This window comes from Arachis stenosperma, chromosome 1 (genome assembly GCF_014773155.1).
Source record: "Arachis stenosperma cultivar V10309 chromosome 1, arast.V10309.gnm1.PFL2, whole genome shotgun sequence".
Taxonomy (NCBI): Eukaryota; Viridiplantae; Streptophyta; class Magnoliopsida; order Fabales; family Fabaceae; genus Arachis; species Arachis stenosperma.
The window spans coordinates 52,292,311-52,308,975 of NC_080377.1; the positions used below are offsets into that span (position 1 = coordinate 52,292,311).

Here is a 16,665-nt window from a genome sequence, read left to right on the forward strand (position 1 = left end):
ACGCCCAACTCTCGGGGCAAAGGCCTAGAGTGGCAGCATCATGTAAGGGACGCGCGCGCGGCAAGTGCGCGTCTGCGTACGTTGGTAATTTGTGATAAGGCGCGCTAGCGCGATGCGTGCGCTTGCGTCTGTTCCTCCTTGGGTATATGGGCGCGCACGCGGCAAGTGCGCGTCCGCGCTGTTCGAGTTGGGCAGGGGCTTAAAGTTGGCCCAGAGCCGGCTCAACTCTCTGGAGCTTGGCTAAAAAAAATTGCAGCAGTGGATCGACCCAGACGCGGCAGGTGCGCGTCCGCGTGAACTTCCATGTTCTCATAATCTGCGCGCACGCACGTAGTGCGCGTCAGCGTGGGTCAGGTTGGGCTCATGGCATAATGGTTGCCCAAGAGAGGCCCAACTCTCGGGTACGTGGGTGATGATGTATCAGCTCAGGGACGCGTGCGCGTACAGTGTGCGCGCGCGTCCACCCCCCTTCTCTCTTTTTTTTTTATGAAAGTAATATGCTGAAGTGCTCCCCATACTGCTTACAACTTCTTATGCATCTACTACCAAACACAAAAGTGCAATTCACAAAAATGTAATATGATATTATTCATCTACTACTAAACACAACATACATGTGACTAAGCTAACAATTAAGTTGTACAAACAAGTTTATATGAAGCATCTACCTACAATGGTAACTCAAATCACTTATTAAGCAAATTTAAAAGAGAGTGGAAAGAATTTACCATGGTGGGGTGTCTCCCACCTAGCACTTTTAGTTTAAGTCCTTAAGTTGGACATTTTGAGATGCTTGTTGTCATGGTGACTTATGCTTGTGCTCATCCTTGAATTTCCAAGGATCCATGCTTCTCAATTGGTTGACAGAATTTCCAACCATCTTCATCAAGCTTGGGCAAAGTTCTACCCAAGATATGAGTTCCCATAGTTGGTCTTCACATAGCGAACCGAGATCCCATATCTTATCTTCACACCCATCCGTTAGTTGAGTTTCATGATTTTGTCGGGTGGGTGGTTGACATAAGGGTGATTGACACATAGAATTCTCTTTATTCCGCCAATGCTTCCTTCTAAGCCCATATATGGTGATTTTCGTACCATCCTTATTCATAAACCTTAGAGTCTTGGCCTTTATGATTTTTATACCGAAATTCCAACCACTACACAACTCTTTCCTATTCTTAATTCCACAAAGAGCTCTAAGTTGACCATCATTTTCAATTAAACCATATTCAAGTGAGAAAGTAAAGCTTAGGGATGAGAGTTTTACCCACGTGAATGTGAACTTAGGGAGGGAGACCTCCCCACACTTAGACAATGCAAGGTCTACTTCTTTAGGCTCTTCTTTGGTTGTTTCCACCTCTTCACAAACTTCTTCAATTTCAACCTTATCCCCTTTTTTGCTTGGCTTGGTGTTGTCTTCAAGAACTTCATCTTGGCCAATGGGAGGTGATTCAATTTGGGATAGGAATTCATGGATAAATGAATCCATCTCTTGAGCAACCTCTTCATAGTCTTCAATTTCAATATACACCATGCCGTTTCCGTCTTCCTTGGGAGGTTGTGCACACTCTTTTATAATTTTAACTTCATGTCCAAGGGGAGAGGATTCCATTGTAGAGAGAAATTCTTCCATGATTGAATCCATCCCTTGATAAGCTTCTTTCAAATCTACGGCGATGGTATGCCTTGGAGGTTGCGCACCCTCCTCAACATCAATATCAAGCTTCTTGGAAGAGTTCCCCATGATGCTACATTCCCATGGACTTTCAACATCTCCCAAATCTTCAACCACTTCTTCCTTTTCTTCAATGATCATTGGCTCCTCCAATTGTTCCAACGTAAAACTTGGCTTCTCCTTCTCTACCGGATTGCCCGATCTCTCCTTCATACCTTGCTCTTCTTTTGACTTTTCACATGTCGTCATGGAAGTACCTTGAGTATTCAAACATTGGTGGGCTAAAGTGTGCACCACCTTGGTCAAATTGGTCACAAACTCAAGTGTATCCCGCTTCATGGCTTCTTGTCCTTGGAGTAACAAAGTGAGAGGATCGTCTATTGGGGCTTGGGGTGAGTAGGAGGGTTCATTACTTTGGGAGGATGGTTTATGGTAGGAAGGTGGTTCTTCTTGGTGAAATTGTGGAGGTGGTGTGCATCGAGGTGGTTTTTGGTAGTAGTAATCTTGGAATTTGGGTTCCATGTATGGCTCATATGGTTCGAAAGTTGGATGGTGTGGTGAATATGGATTGGGTTCATAGGGAAGTGTTTGGTGAGAATAGGCTTGTGAGTATGGTTGAGAGTTATGTTGAGGATATGGTTCATAGACATATGGTGGTGGTTCTTGAAAGTCACAAGGTGATTCACCATAGCCATTGGATTGATATGCATCATAGAATGGCTCTTCTTCATAGTGCATTGGTGGAGGTTGTTGCCATGAAGATTGATCATATGCATATGGTTCCTCCCACCTTTGATTGTCCCATTCTTGATGCACATCTTCATTATAGTCCTCATTTCCTACAACATAATTGTAATCACACTCATAGCCAAAGTGAGAATTCATGGTGGAAAGGGAAAATAAAATTCTACAACTAGCAAATAAAGCAAAAAGCAAGATATTCACACTATTCACATATGTACAATAACCAATAACATAACACCATTGCACTCCCTGGCAACGGCGCCATTTTAATGATTGGATTTTTGACGGTTTAGAATTTCACTAATAAAATCTCGTTGTAAAGTATAGTTTCTAAACCAACAATAATCATTTCATACAAAAGATTGTTTGTCACAAGTAACAAACCCCTAAATTTATAAATCGAAGTATTCAAACCTCGGGTCGTTCTCCCTAGGAAGTGCAATAAAGTGTCTTGTTATTGGTCATGAGTTATTTTGGGGTTTTGGATAAGAAGCATGAAAGTAAATGACAATGAAAACAAACTAATAACTAACAAAGCTCTTGGTAAGATGTGAGAACTAGAAATCTTATCCTAGTTACCTTTCTCAATTGTGATGAGAATTGTTCATTGCTACCACTTAGTTAACCTCTAACCATGAAAGAAAGTCAAGTGGATGAATCAATTTGATTCCTCAAGTCCTAATCAACTCCTAAAGGAAAGACTAGCTTTAGAGGCATTCAAAGCAATTAACAACTTCTAATTATCAATCAACAAAGGAATTAGATAACTCAAGAGTCACTAATTACTCTACCTAGGCCAAGAGGGACAAAACCTACACTAAAACTAAAAGAGACATTTCATCAAACACATAGAGTGCAATACAAGTAAACATTATTAAATGCAAGAATTAAAGGAATCTACAACTACAAAAAACAAGAGATCAACAATAGAAAAGCAAAGAAGAACAATTATTATGAATTACCTCTTATTGAATTGAAAGAAAATGGAAGTAGCAATAGTAGATCTACAACAAAGTATAAGAACAATATAAAGGAAATTACAACAAAGGAGTAGAAGAATGATGAATGTAACAACAAAGAATTGGGAAGTAGAAGTAGAAGAGAACATGAAGTAAAACCTAGATCTAAGAACTAAACCTAATCCTAATTCTAGGGAGAAGTGAGAGCTTCTCTCTCTAAAACTCTAAACTAATCCTAAGTATATTCTATGCTAAACTTAGATGATTGATTCCTTGATTGATTAATTGATGCCTTCCCCTTGATCCTTCATCCTTTTATTCCTTTCCCTTAGCAATTGGCACCAAAAATGGGTTCAGAAACCCTCTAAAAGTGCCAGGCACGTGTTGCATTAATGAGGTCATGTGCTGTCATCGACGCGTGCGCGCACGGTACGCGTGCGCGTCCCTGGCCAATTCTGCAATGTGCGCGCGAGCGCCTTGTGCGCGTGCGCGTGCATGGTCGAGATCAATTCTTTGGCTTTGTGTGCTTCTCTCCACTTGCATGCTTTCTTCCTTGCTCCCTTGATCCATGACTAGCCTATTTCAACCTGAGATTACTAGCAAACATATCAAGGCATCTTATGGAATCAAAAAGAAACTAGAATTTATCAAAATAAGGCTTAAAAAGCATGTTTTTACACTTAAGCACAATTACGGGAGAGATCACAAAACCATGCCAATTCATAGGTTAAATGCGAGAAAAGGTTATCAAAATACTCTAAATTCAATACAAGATAAACCCTAAAAATGGGGTTTATCACACACCCCAGTGCCTTGCGGCTCCTCTCTCCGAAAACGACCAAGGCTGGTGTCCTTACAGAGCTCGCCAGTTGAAAAGAGTGGAGGCACGATGGTGGAAGCATTGCCATGTATTCTTGCAGCCGTAAAGAAGGGTGTAACCGTGGCGGTTCTATTGGAGAAGAAAGGCGCATTGCCGCCTGTTGCTGCGTTGGTAGGCGGGAATAAAGAGATATTAGATGGAGATCTGGCAAACATGAAGGTCGCGGGAGTTACTTTCGCTGGGCAAGCCTCGGTTTGAGGTTGGTGAAGCACTTTGATTTCTTTGTTTTATATTTTTATATTTTATATTATGGATAGCTTAAATATAATAGCTTGGAATATTAGGGGTGCTTCTAATAAGTTAGCCCGGGTGAATTGTAAAGAGCTGGTTAGGAAATTTAAACCTGTAATTTTCATTGTGGTTGAAACTCACTTTCCTTTTCAACACTTGAAATTGTTCTGGGAAAGACTTGGTTATCACCCTATTGGTATAGTGGAGGCGTCAGGACATAAGGGGGGTATCTGGTTCCTTTCTGCAATGCAGGGTGTTCACTGCAAATGGGTTGATGCTTTCGATCAGTGTGTTACAGTCGAGGTTCAGGTAAATAATGTGATTTGGAGGTGCAGTGGTATCTATGGTAGTCCTCAGTTTAATACCAGAGTTCTGCTCTGGGATTATCTTGTTACTCAGTCTTCGTCTTTCTGTGGGTCATGGATTGTTCTTGGTGATTTTAATGAAGTACTATTCTCTCATGAATCTAAGGGTTGTCTCTTCTCGAGTCGCCATGCAGATCGGCTTGCTGCCTCTCTAGGGGATAGTGATCTGTTTGACTTACAAACTATTGGAAGACGGTTTTCTTGGTAAATAAGGGTTAAAAATGGTGTTGAGGTGGCGAAAAAATTTGACTGGGTTTGTATCAACAGTGGATGGTTATCTCTCTTTCCAGAGGCTTATGCAGAAATTTTAAATAGGTTTCAGTCTAATCATTGTCTGATTCTAGTGCGCTGTACAGGTCATCCCCAACTGAAAAAGAATAGACCTTTTCGGTTTATTGTGGCTTGGGCAACTCATCCGGGTTACAGAGATATTGTGAACCAGTCATGGCAGGCTAGTTACGGAGAGATGCATAGCAAGCTTTCAGAATTGCAGAAGAACTCTTTGGAGTTTAATTCTAAAGTGTTCGGTAACATTTTTATTAGGAAATGCGAATTGGAGAGACAGATTAATTTCCTTCAGAAGCGACTAGAAGTAATGGAAGATTTGTCTATACGGCAAAAAGAACAACAGCTGATTGAGGAATTTAATAACACGCTTGTGCAGGAGGAACTTCTATGGTTTCAGAAATCCAGAGAGCAGTGGGTAAAATTCGGGGATAGAAATACCAAGTTCTTTCATGTCCAGACTCTTGTGCGGAGAAAACATAATAAGATTCATGGTCTCTTTCTTCAAGATGGGGTGTGGGAAACGGACCCGGATGTCCTTAGAAGGGAAGCTGAATCCTTTTATAAATGCCTATTCTGCCAGTCGGAGGATGTAGATTTAGGTTGTCTTGGTGATGTGCCGCTGCCTTCCCTGAATAATGAAGCCTGTTGTAGCCTCACAGCGCCAGTTACTTTGGAAGAAGTTAAGTCAGCTGTTTTCAATATGCCTTCTTTTAAGGCGCCGGGGGCCCTGATGGGTTTCAGGCTTTCTTCTTTAAAGAATACTGGGAGATTGTTGGTTTTGATGCTTGGACTATGGTTCGTCATGTATTCTCTGGTTTAGATATAGATCCAAGGATGATGGAAACTCTTGTGGTTCTTATTTCGAAGGTAGAAAACCCGGTTTTCATGAAGGATTTCCGACCTATTAGTCTTTGTAATGTGGTTTACAAAGTTATAACGAAGGTCCTGGTCAATAGACTTCGTCCCCATCTCAAAGAGATTGTTGAGCCCCTTCAAGGAGGGTTTATCCCGGGGAGAGGAACCCTAGACAACATCATTGTAGCACAAGCGGTTCTCCATTTCATGAAGAAGACAAAGTCAAAGAAAGGTACCCTGGCCTTTAAGATTGATCTGGAGAAAGCGTATAATAGAGTGGATTGGGGATTTCTGAAACAGACCTTTGTGAGTTTTGTCTTTCCTCCTCCAACAGTCAATCTGATTATACGTTGTATCACTGCTTTCTCACTGTCTATCCTCTGGAATGGGGATAGATTAAATAGCTTCACTCCGAGCAGGGGTCTTAGGCAAGGAGATCCTATATCACCGTATCTGTTTGTGTTGTGTATGGAGAGATTGTCCTGTTCTATTAATCAGCAAGTTGATAAGGGCTTGTAGAAGCCGGTTGCGGTTTCTAGAGGGGGTCCAAGAATTTTTCATTTGATGTTTGCCAATGATTTGCTTCTTTTCTGTAAAGCCGAAAAATAGCAAGTTCAAACTGTAATGGTAGCTTTGGAAAATTTCTGCAGAGCCTCTGGGATGAAGGTTAATGTGGAGAAATCTAAAGTACTATGCTCCAGGAATGTTTCAGCGACAAGAAAAGAGATTTTTCACTGGAGTGTCCTCCATCAGATTCGTCCAGAACTTGGGCAAGTATTTAGGGGTGAACCTTAATCACTCTCGGGTGACACGCACAACTTTCAACGATGTTCTGGACAAGATTCGGGGAAGGCTAGCCAGCTGGAAAGGGAGATTGCTTAATAAGGCAGGAAGACTCTGTTTGCTTAACTCGGTAGTGACTGCGATTTCTACTTACCGCATGCAAGTATCTCTCTTCCCTAAAGGGGTAACTAATAAGATCGAATCCAAGATGCAAAACTTTCTATGGAAGGGTCAAGCTGATGATAGAGGCCTGAATCTAGTTAACTAAAAAGTGTTGGTCACCCCTAAGAAGTTTGGAGGTCTGGGAATTAGATATCCTTTTTGTGCTAATATTTCTCTTCTTGAAAAACTAGTTTGGCACTTTTTCACCATCTGGACAAGCTATGGGTTCAACTGTTGACGGAAAAATACCATTCTTCTAAGGATGATTGCTTCAGTCGGTCTCGAGGAAGGGGATCTTATGTTTGGAAGAGTATATGTCGAGCTTGGGATATCCTGAAGGAAGGTTTTATTTGGTGCATTGGGGATTTAGATCAGAACTTTTGGTTTTCTAAATGGAGAAGAGAGGGGCGACTGTGTCAGGAGATGAATTATGTTCACATTTTTTATTCGGATCTCAGGATCTTGGACCTTTGGTCATCTGGACAGTGGAACTTTGAGAATATCTATTCTCCTCTGAATCAGTCTCTGCAGAGCAACATTAACTCTTACAACCCGGATGTTCAAGCTGGTTCAGAGGTCGGTTAGTGTTGGACTGGTGCGGCTTCAAAAGTTTATGATACTCGTAGTGGTTATTTGTGTCTCAGTAAGAAGATGTTTAGTTAGGAGGATAGGAGTAATTGGCTTTGGCTTTGGCGTCAACATGTTCCGAAAAAGCACAAATTTTTGGCCTGGCTATGCCTTCGGGAGGCTCTTCCTACTGCTGCATTTTGTTTTAGGAGGAACATTTCGCACACGGATAGCTGTCCACGATGTTTCTCAAGTCAGGAATCGATTTTACATTGTATTCGGGATTGTCCAAAAGTCCAACTAGTTTGGCAAGTTTTAGGGATCTCCGATCAACCAGTGGATTTGATGAGTTGGTTCTTACATAACAGCAAACAACGCCCCTTTAGATTCTTTTCTGGTCTTTGATGGATTTGGCGTTCGAGGAATAACGAGATCTTTCATCCTCATGAGCATTGGACCACAGACAAGGTGATTGGTATGGCTTTGTCCTTAGAAAAAGAGTTCCGAAATATTTTTGAGTTGCAACGACTGTCTATCCCTTCCACCATTAGTGGCTATTGGATTCCCCCCTCAGTGGGTACTTTTAAGATTAATTGTGATGCTAGCTATCCTGGCAATGGTGCTCGAGTTGGTTTTGCTTGTGTTAGTAGAGATTGGAAGGGAAGGTGGCAACGAGGTTGTCTGAGAACAATTGAGAGTCGTAACATTTTGCAAGGAGAGTTATTTGCTATTTGGAGAGGCTTTCTTTTAGTATGGAACTCGGGACAAAGAGACATTATATGCGAAACAGACTGTGTGGAGGCTTTTACTATTGTCAATAATTTACATGATTGCTTTGGGTTTATTAATCCTTTGGTGTTAAAAATTCGAGATATCATGTCTTGGAAATGGCGTGCTAATCTTCGATTGATCTTGAGAGATGTAAATACAGTAGTAGACATCATGACAAAGACTGCAATGAGAACCCTTTCTCTCCAATTGGAACTTCCGTTGCCTTAAAAAGAGTTTGAGAATAGTATTCAGCGAGACTACCTTTCTTAAGCAATTTCTTATTTATTTTTTCTTTCTTAGTTGTTGTGTTTTTCTTTTAAGTCACAAAAAAAAAAAAAAAAATACTTTGTCGACCTCTTATTTTATACCGAAAGTATAAATATTAGAGCTTCTATCCATTAATTCCACAGATAACATTAGATATATTATAATAAAGAAACATGGCAGAGCTTCTATCCACTAATTCCACAGAGAATTAGATATATTCTAATAAAGAAACTTGGCGGAGCTTCTATCCATTAATTCTATATCATAGATAAATATAAATATTATATCTATTATAATAAACTTGGCATCTATTAAATGATTGTGGATACTAAAATATTCTACGAAACAGAAACAATAGAATAACAACCGAAATCCATTACTTCGATATTTCAACATGTATTTCACATTTCATTGAAAATTTTTATAGCTATATTTTACTTTTAAAAATAATTAAAATTGTTTGTTGGTGATTGCATATATATAATTATAATAAACATTAAGCAATTAGATAGAATATCTCTGGTACTGTGTTTGCTTTCCATCTTTCATCACAAGATCGGTGAGCAGTGTGTATTATTATTCTATTTGCATATTTTAGTCAAATTTCTGATAAATGTGATAAGGTCCAAACTAAGATTATGAGCTCGTGATTTCTCCTAATCAATAAACAACATACTTGAGAAGGAAAGGTAGCACAAGAATTTTGATGCTTCATATTTTGTCCTATATTAATAATCTTTTCCCATTGAACTATTATTGCGGCCTACTAACCTCGATTGTTTTTCTATATAAGAATGACAACGACAGGCAATTATGAACACCACAACAACATTTTTTAAAACGAGATTTTTTCAGGAGTTATCGTTTAAATATTGAAAGAATCTAGGAATGATAGTATTGCATTCTTAGAAGAAAAGGATTGAATTGAAATATTAAAATATCTAATTATATATTATGTGTCAAGCTTAGTTTTAATTGGTTAAAACCACACCACAAGATTAGTTGAGGAACATTTGTTATTTCAACTTGGCCCCTAATATGTGGTCTTAGATTAATGATTTCATATTTGATTTAACGTTTCGTGGGTCCTGTGTTTCCTGGCTGCCAGCTGGGTAAGTTGTATCCATCAACCTCCACAGAAATTTGTTGGACTAAATAGCAATTGTAAATAAGTCAACAAGGTACATGAAATAATGAAATATGGATCAAGTACAAACTAATGCTTGAGATTGAAATTTGAAATCAAATAATCTCCAGAGATACTTAATAAGTTAATATCACCTTAGTTATTGTCTTTGAACACAAGAAACGTATCTTTTATTAAGACACAAAATATAGAAGCTATCTCTTCTAATCAGGGGGAAATTTTATGAAAAATTTCTAACATTTGAGATAGGATACATAACATAACTTCTCAGTACTTTCCTCTCCATGAAACCCACTTCAGTTTGAGTTGGTACCACAAAGGGGGTATTCCCAGAACTCCTTTTGCTAGCCTTGAATCAAACACATCAAATTGGAACTTACTTAGGGTATTTAAGATAACCTCAGCAGGCACTGCTGGCAGGAGCACTGGAACTGCCTCAGCAGGGACACTCTTGGCCAACTGCCGAGCTTTCTGTAAGTGAGCATTGGCTACCGATGCCATGTCGAAAACAGCATTGCGAAGCCCCTCACGAGGATCCAATCGTACCTCGTCTCGACCGCCTTGTTTAACTATCAAACCATGCTTGAATGCCACTTCAGTTGGTATGTAAGAAAAATGGCGGTTGCGGCTTGCATGATACGGCAGTGATTTGAGGAGAAGGAGAATGCCGCTGGCCTTTCCAATGTGTGAGGCTGCATGGTCTGCTGCAGTTGAATTGATCCCACCAGCTTGAAGGGTCAAGTAAAGCATGGTTGATACTGTGTCCTCAGCATATTTCTCCAATTCTTGAATGGTTTCTGGCATTTCAGTGTCCTCTCTTCTTGCGTCATTGATCCTGGCTTCAACAGATCGTTTCAACCATGTCTTACTAAGCTTGGTCTCTGCTATCACAGACGAAAGGGCCTGCGCTGTTGGGTGTTCAATCAATTTATTGGAGTACATTTTGTCTATGGCCTCTTGCCACCATACAAGGCGCATAAGACCGATCCTGGTATCTGAAGCTACATCCATAGCTCTAGATGTTTCAACATTCAAGGCGCGGAGTGCAAATGCTGCCTTCCGCATAGATGGGGGCAGTTCAAGAAGGCAAAGATAGTGATGATAATCATAGCTACGCACTTGTTGTACACAATACGAGAAAGCTGCTCTTAAGCTGCTAACTGCCGGAGTACCAGTCATCAAAGCTTCACCTGGGGTGCCTATGAGACAACTTACATTAATCACAATTAGTATCACAAGCAACAATAAAAGTTTCAGCAAAAAAATTCCTATTTATGGAACTGCATAAATATAATAAGGACAATAAAACCAGTATATGACTTAATAAATTCAGGAATCACATTTATGGTTGGGATCTATAGTCCCTAAAATGTATATGTACAATAAGGAAGCATAATTAAACAACAAGTTTGAATTCATTAGTCTTAACAACTAATCAATGATTTTGTAGAGTTACCAATTGCTCTCGATGGCACAAAATCTTTCTTCTCTCTCAGTTCTTGTAACTATTTACTCTTGGAACTATGATTAAAACTTGTAGAAACTGTATTAAGTCCAAGTTGGGGAACTAGAAGTACATCAACGTCAATTTTCCCAGAAAAGCTAATATGATAAAGTGTCTTCTGTTCATGTGCATGCTTGTGAGAGAGAGAAGTGAAGAATAATGATAAATTAGCATCGTCGTGACTAATACATGTATTGCACAGGCTTTAGTGACAAACAATCATGGCTAAAACCATGAGAAGTCAAGAACAAAACACTCCTCTGCACCCAAACATCAGTTTAAGTGGGTTTACCATAGCATTGAAACCATATTAAAAGAGTAAGCATCTACAAAGTTATGCTCAATTTACAAAAGTATGTCAGACTGTGTCTATTTGAGGACTAGATTCTATATTAGAGAATATTTAATACATTCTCAAGAAAATTTACTCAAGCAAGGTGGATTGCAAGGTCTGTTAACGGCATCAAGATGACAGGCTTTAGCCTAACAGTTCCGACATTAAAAATCACAAACATCATACTTTAATAATCCTCAAAATTCTAAGTATTAACTTGATCACCTTTTTCAAACAAATGACAAGCATGAACTGGACCTCAAGAAAAAATAAGTCCTTTGGACAATGAAACCAAAGCTCTATAAATAACCGCATTCATATGATAGAATAATAAGATTTGACAGCTAGATAATCAAGACTTATGCATTGCAGCATAAAACTAATATGCATGAACAAGGTTATATTTGGTTAGATTTTGAAGGCCAGCCATTCCAAATTTGTAGCAACTGGTTAAAGCAGCATAAATTTGTACAAGTTCTTAACTTATTTACTAATCCCTATGCATTAACTTCAGAACACGGCATAGTTCTCCCTATCCATAATCCATGCAACTATACAACTATGGCAGCATGTTCACGAATGGGGAAAAAAGTTCTAACTGCTTTACACACAGATTGCAATAGGTGGGCACGCATAGGAATGTATGGAAATGGAGTAAGAGGCGAAAAAGAATGTGATCTTGGAAATATAGAAAGAAGAAGCACACCCATGTGTTACGAGGAATTACATCAAACACTAGGTGTGCATTCCCATGGTAAGGGACATTGCAACTACCAAGTAGTATCATCCTAAAAAAGATTTTTATCTTCCTTTTTAAAAAACAAAGCAGTATAATAACGACCGCAGATCTTAAAAATATGTGTGTGTGTGAGATTATTTTGGTAACACATGCTTACCCGAAACAGTATAACGGGGATGGTTTTTGTTTGCTCGTCACTGCAAAGAAAATAAACGTGATAGGTTCGTTATTGTTATTGCAACCAAAAATGTAGATGGCTCTTCTCTGGTGCAAAGGAGGGAAAATTCTCGCGAATGGGCCACGTGGATCACCCAACGATCTAGGGAAAGTCCACTTCAAGCTTTGCTCCTAATAGAATAATAACATTGCTGAGACAAAATAAAAATAAAAATAAATTCTCAACATAGATGAGATCTCCAAGACTGCAAACTTTGATTCCACCTAGACCACTCTTACCCGAAGTAGCGATAGAGGATGTTCTTCAATCTGGAGCAGCGAGGTGGAGCAGATGCAACGAGGCGGAGCAGATGCGACGAGGCGGTGACCGGAAGCACCGGACGATCTGCCACAACCGAGTTGATCAATCCACAAGGCCTGCAAGAAGGAAGCAACGGTGATGGGAAATCGCTTGGCCAGGCGGCGAAAAGGTTCTTCTTCGCACGTCGCCGTTGTAGCGCTGAGTAGGACGGAAATGGAAGTTTTCTTGCAACACCCAGGGACGATGAGCAGCTCTGAAGAAGCGAGGTTGAAGATTTTCAGAATTTCAAAACAGGGCGGGCACGCGGGTCTAATTAAAAAAGAAAAAGAGAATGAAGGTCGCGAAACAGAAGCGGGTCATGCTCGAACCCAAGAACCAGGACCGTTCCAGACACTCCGAAACAAGCAGCAAACTGAGCAAGGGTCAGGAAACGCGACGGTCCAATGCGCAGCAGTGGAATCGGCGAGAGTCGACGAGCAAACGGAGACGGAGGAGGCGAGGCGTGCCACGGCAGCTAGTGGCATGGCGAGCTGCAGTTGAAGATAGTGCGGTCCTTCTTTCTCCTTTGCGATGACCAGAAAGAAGCGGTGGAGCCGGCGAAGTCTTCAACTTCAGGAGGCGAAGTGGAAGCATCCAACCGCGACGCCTCGTTCTCGTGGTGACGGCATGGTGGCTGGAAGATTAGGTATCCATCTTCTGACTAGGGCGGGTCGGGTCTGATTTGTACGGTAGGATACGAAGATAAAATGGTAAAGTAATAACATCAGTGGTGAAAGCGTCACTAAAAAACTAAAGAAAATAGTAAAAAGAGAAATTATGTACAAAAGGGCAAAATTAAAAATATATAAAAGTATCAAGTACAAAATAATAAATGTGATAAAAGCTAAGAGATTTTAAGAGAAGAGACCGAGCACAAGTTTTTATAAAAGAAAAGGACAGAGAAGTCCCTTAGGGATAAAGTTTATTTGAAAAGTGTCGTGGAAAAAAGAAAATTGTAAACCCTAATGTGCTAAGAAATTATCTGGGAAGGAGTGTTTGCTTCGACAGAACTAGAACCATAAGATGTGGGGATGCCCACTTTATGTCAAAACCTGTTTCTCCAACTGTTAGCATACTATGGTGTCAAGCTCTGTGACGATTGGCAATTGCCAAAATGCACGTGGCTTTGTCCATTAGGCACGTATGTAGAACATACACAGTTGGGAAAACCATATTCAGGCTTAGTCCCGAGTAATGTTAGGTTGCGAGCAATCAACTGACGCGTGAGCTTATGGCTTGCATAGGACCAAGCATGCATCATACTTGATTACTGCATTTTTTTGTGACTGTGATTTATCTATGTTTCATGATTCTTTGCTTGTTTACTATTATGCTGTATACTTGTGCATGTCCTTGTTTGCGTGACTTATCGACACAACTACACAAACATTTTAACTAAGGCTATAGAACCCCTAGTTTTCTGCTTAGTAACCTACTAGAAACCTTGGGTTCTCGCCCCTTACTTTCTCTTATTCTGTAGATGGGAACTAGCGTGATCATCTTTGAGTTCTCCGCATTAGGACAAGCAAGCAGTAAGATCACAGGTGTGTCCGATGACTCTTGTGAGTCGGGGCTGTTAGTATAAATAATAAAGTCTATAAATATTTACAGAAATAAGTGATGAGTCCATATTTGATGGTAAATTTTAGCTTGAATTGAGTGGATTTCATCATATAAACTCACAATTATTCACTTAAATCGCATACTTTTGTGATTTCTCTCTAAATTACACCTAAATGTAAAAACATGCTTTTTTGTGCCTTAATTGATCAATTTAATACTACTTTTATTTCATTCGATGTCTTGATATATTTTGTTGAGTGATTTCAGGTTCAATAGGTAAGAATGGCTTGGGAAAAATGGAAGAAAAGCATGCAAAATGGGAGAACACATGAAGAAACAAAGAAGAAGAGCACACCAATGTGCACACCTTCCTGTGCATACGCACAAGATGAGATTCAGCCAGTGTGTGTATGCACACAACCCTGTGCGTACGCACAAGTCCTGCCGCGTGACTTCATTAAAAAGTCATGTGACTCACGATTTTGGGGGCCTTTGGCCCAATTTTACAAGGTCTGAAGCTGAAATAGAAGAGCTAATAAGGGGACAACATACCATATCATACATACACAATATTAGATAGTTTTTAGGAAGTTTTAGTTTAGTTTTAAAATCTTGGTTTCTTTTTAATTATCAGGGACTCCCAAGCACACGAATTCTCTCTAACTAGATAATTGAGGGCTTGTTATTCAACAGTATAACACGAGGCATTTTTCTTAAGATTTTCTCTCAACCTTCTTAGGGTTTAATTAAGGTTTATATTAGTGTTTTAAGTATTTTATGGTTGGTTATAGTTTTAAGTATTTTTGCAATTTTATCATGTTTGGTCATTATGCCCACTAAATGTTTGTGAAAATGTCAATTTTGAATATGGAATAGATTTTCACTCCTTGGCTTGGAAAATAGATACATAGGATATTAGAGTCATAATGTCTGACATTTAATGGTAATTTTGGATTGTTAGTTGCTCTTGTTTCCACTAACGCTAGCTTTTTACTAAGTAAATTAGTAAGTTAGCTAGAATTTGTGGATTAAGAACAATTATACTCACTTGACTTACTCTCGATGTTAAGAGTTAACTAAGTAGGATTAACTCATTGTAATTGCCATAGTTGTGATTATGACAAGGAAAGGATTCCTTAATCCCCAACCCCAAGCCAAGGTTCCTCCTATGCATTGAACCACATTTTCACTAGTTTTGACCTTGTTCTCTCCTATTTAGCATTAATTATTCTTTGATTCCTTATTAGTTCATTATTGCGCTATTATTGATACGTTACTATTATTCACTTACTTGCTTGTTATTTTTTATTCTTATTAATTCATTGTTTTAGCTATTGATTCTTTAATTCCTTTAATTTTTGCTCTATGCTTGGAAACCCCCAATTTCACAACCAAACTTGTGCACTCGTAATTGCTAGTTCTGTGAAAAGACGACCCAAGAGGTAAAACTCCCAGTTATTTGAATTGAATTGTGACACTCTTTATTCTAGACTTTTACCGGAAGTTACTTTGACGGTTGGGAATATACTTGTAACGCGATTTTTATCCTTAAGAAATTCCTAATCGATGATCCGGCTATTGTCAAGTTTTTGGCACCGTTTCTGAATAACTTATGCAATTGAGTGCCAAATTTTTTGTTGTTGTGAATATATAAATAGTGTGAATATTTTCTTTTTGTTTGCCATTTGACACTAATTGGTAGCTAGTTCCTTTGTTTTGGTAGTTTTTGGTAGTTGTTAATTGTTAGCTTGCTTTTTGATTACTTTTTTACTCTTGTTTGGTTTTGATAATTGCATGATTTCTATGATTTTCCTGTTGAATGACACGGTCGCTTCCAGACCCAAGCTTAGCCCCTTTTGATGCTGAGATTGAAAACACTTTAACTCATCTCAGGCAAGCTCGACACCGGTTAACATTTGTGCACAGTGAATCAGATTCTCTTGAAGAGCAACCCAATTCACCGCACTTTCTAACCGTGATTCTTGATGAGCGGATAATTTATACGCTTTTTGGCATTATTTTTAGGTTATTTTTAGTAGTATCTAGCTACTTTTAGGGATGTTTTCATTAGTTTTTATGCAAAATTCACATTTCTAGACTTTACTATGAGTTTATGTGTTTTCTGTGATTTCAGGTATTTTCTGGCTAAAATTGAGGGACCTGAGCAAAAATCTGATTCAGGCTGACAAAGAACTGCTGATGCTGTTGGATTCTGACCTCCCTGCACTCAAAATGGATTTTCTGAAGCTACAGAACTCTAAATGGCGCTCTCTCAACTGCGTTGAAAAGTAGACATCCAGAGCTTTCCAGC

General features: G+C 39.3%; 1 protein-coding gene across 2 annotated transcripts; it reads right to left on the minus strand.

The window, feature by feature from the left end:
• Positions 1-9,785: 9,785 nt before the first annotated feature.
• LOC130940769 (uncharacterized) lies at positions 9,786-13,571 on the minus strand. 2 transcript variants are annotated; one of them, XM_057869004.1, is made up of 3 exons: positions 12,731-13,571; positions 12,432-12,622; positions 9,786-10,896 (listed from the first exon to the last, which is right to left on the minus strand). In XM_057869004.1, the coding sequence occupies exon 3, from the start codon at positions 10,874-10,876 to the stop codon at positions 9,965-9,967; it is 912 nt and encodes a 303-aa protein (XP_057724987.1). In that variant the 5' UTR covers positions 10,877-10,896; positions 12,432-12,622; positions 12,731-13,571; the 3' UTR covers positions 9,786-9,964. The 2 variants fall into 2 exon arrangements, with proteins under 2 accessions (XP_057724987.1, XP_057724997.1); XM_057869014.1 differs by having other exon boundaries at positions 12,432-12,642.
• Positions 13,572-16,665: the final 3,094 nt, after the last annotated feature.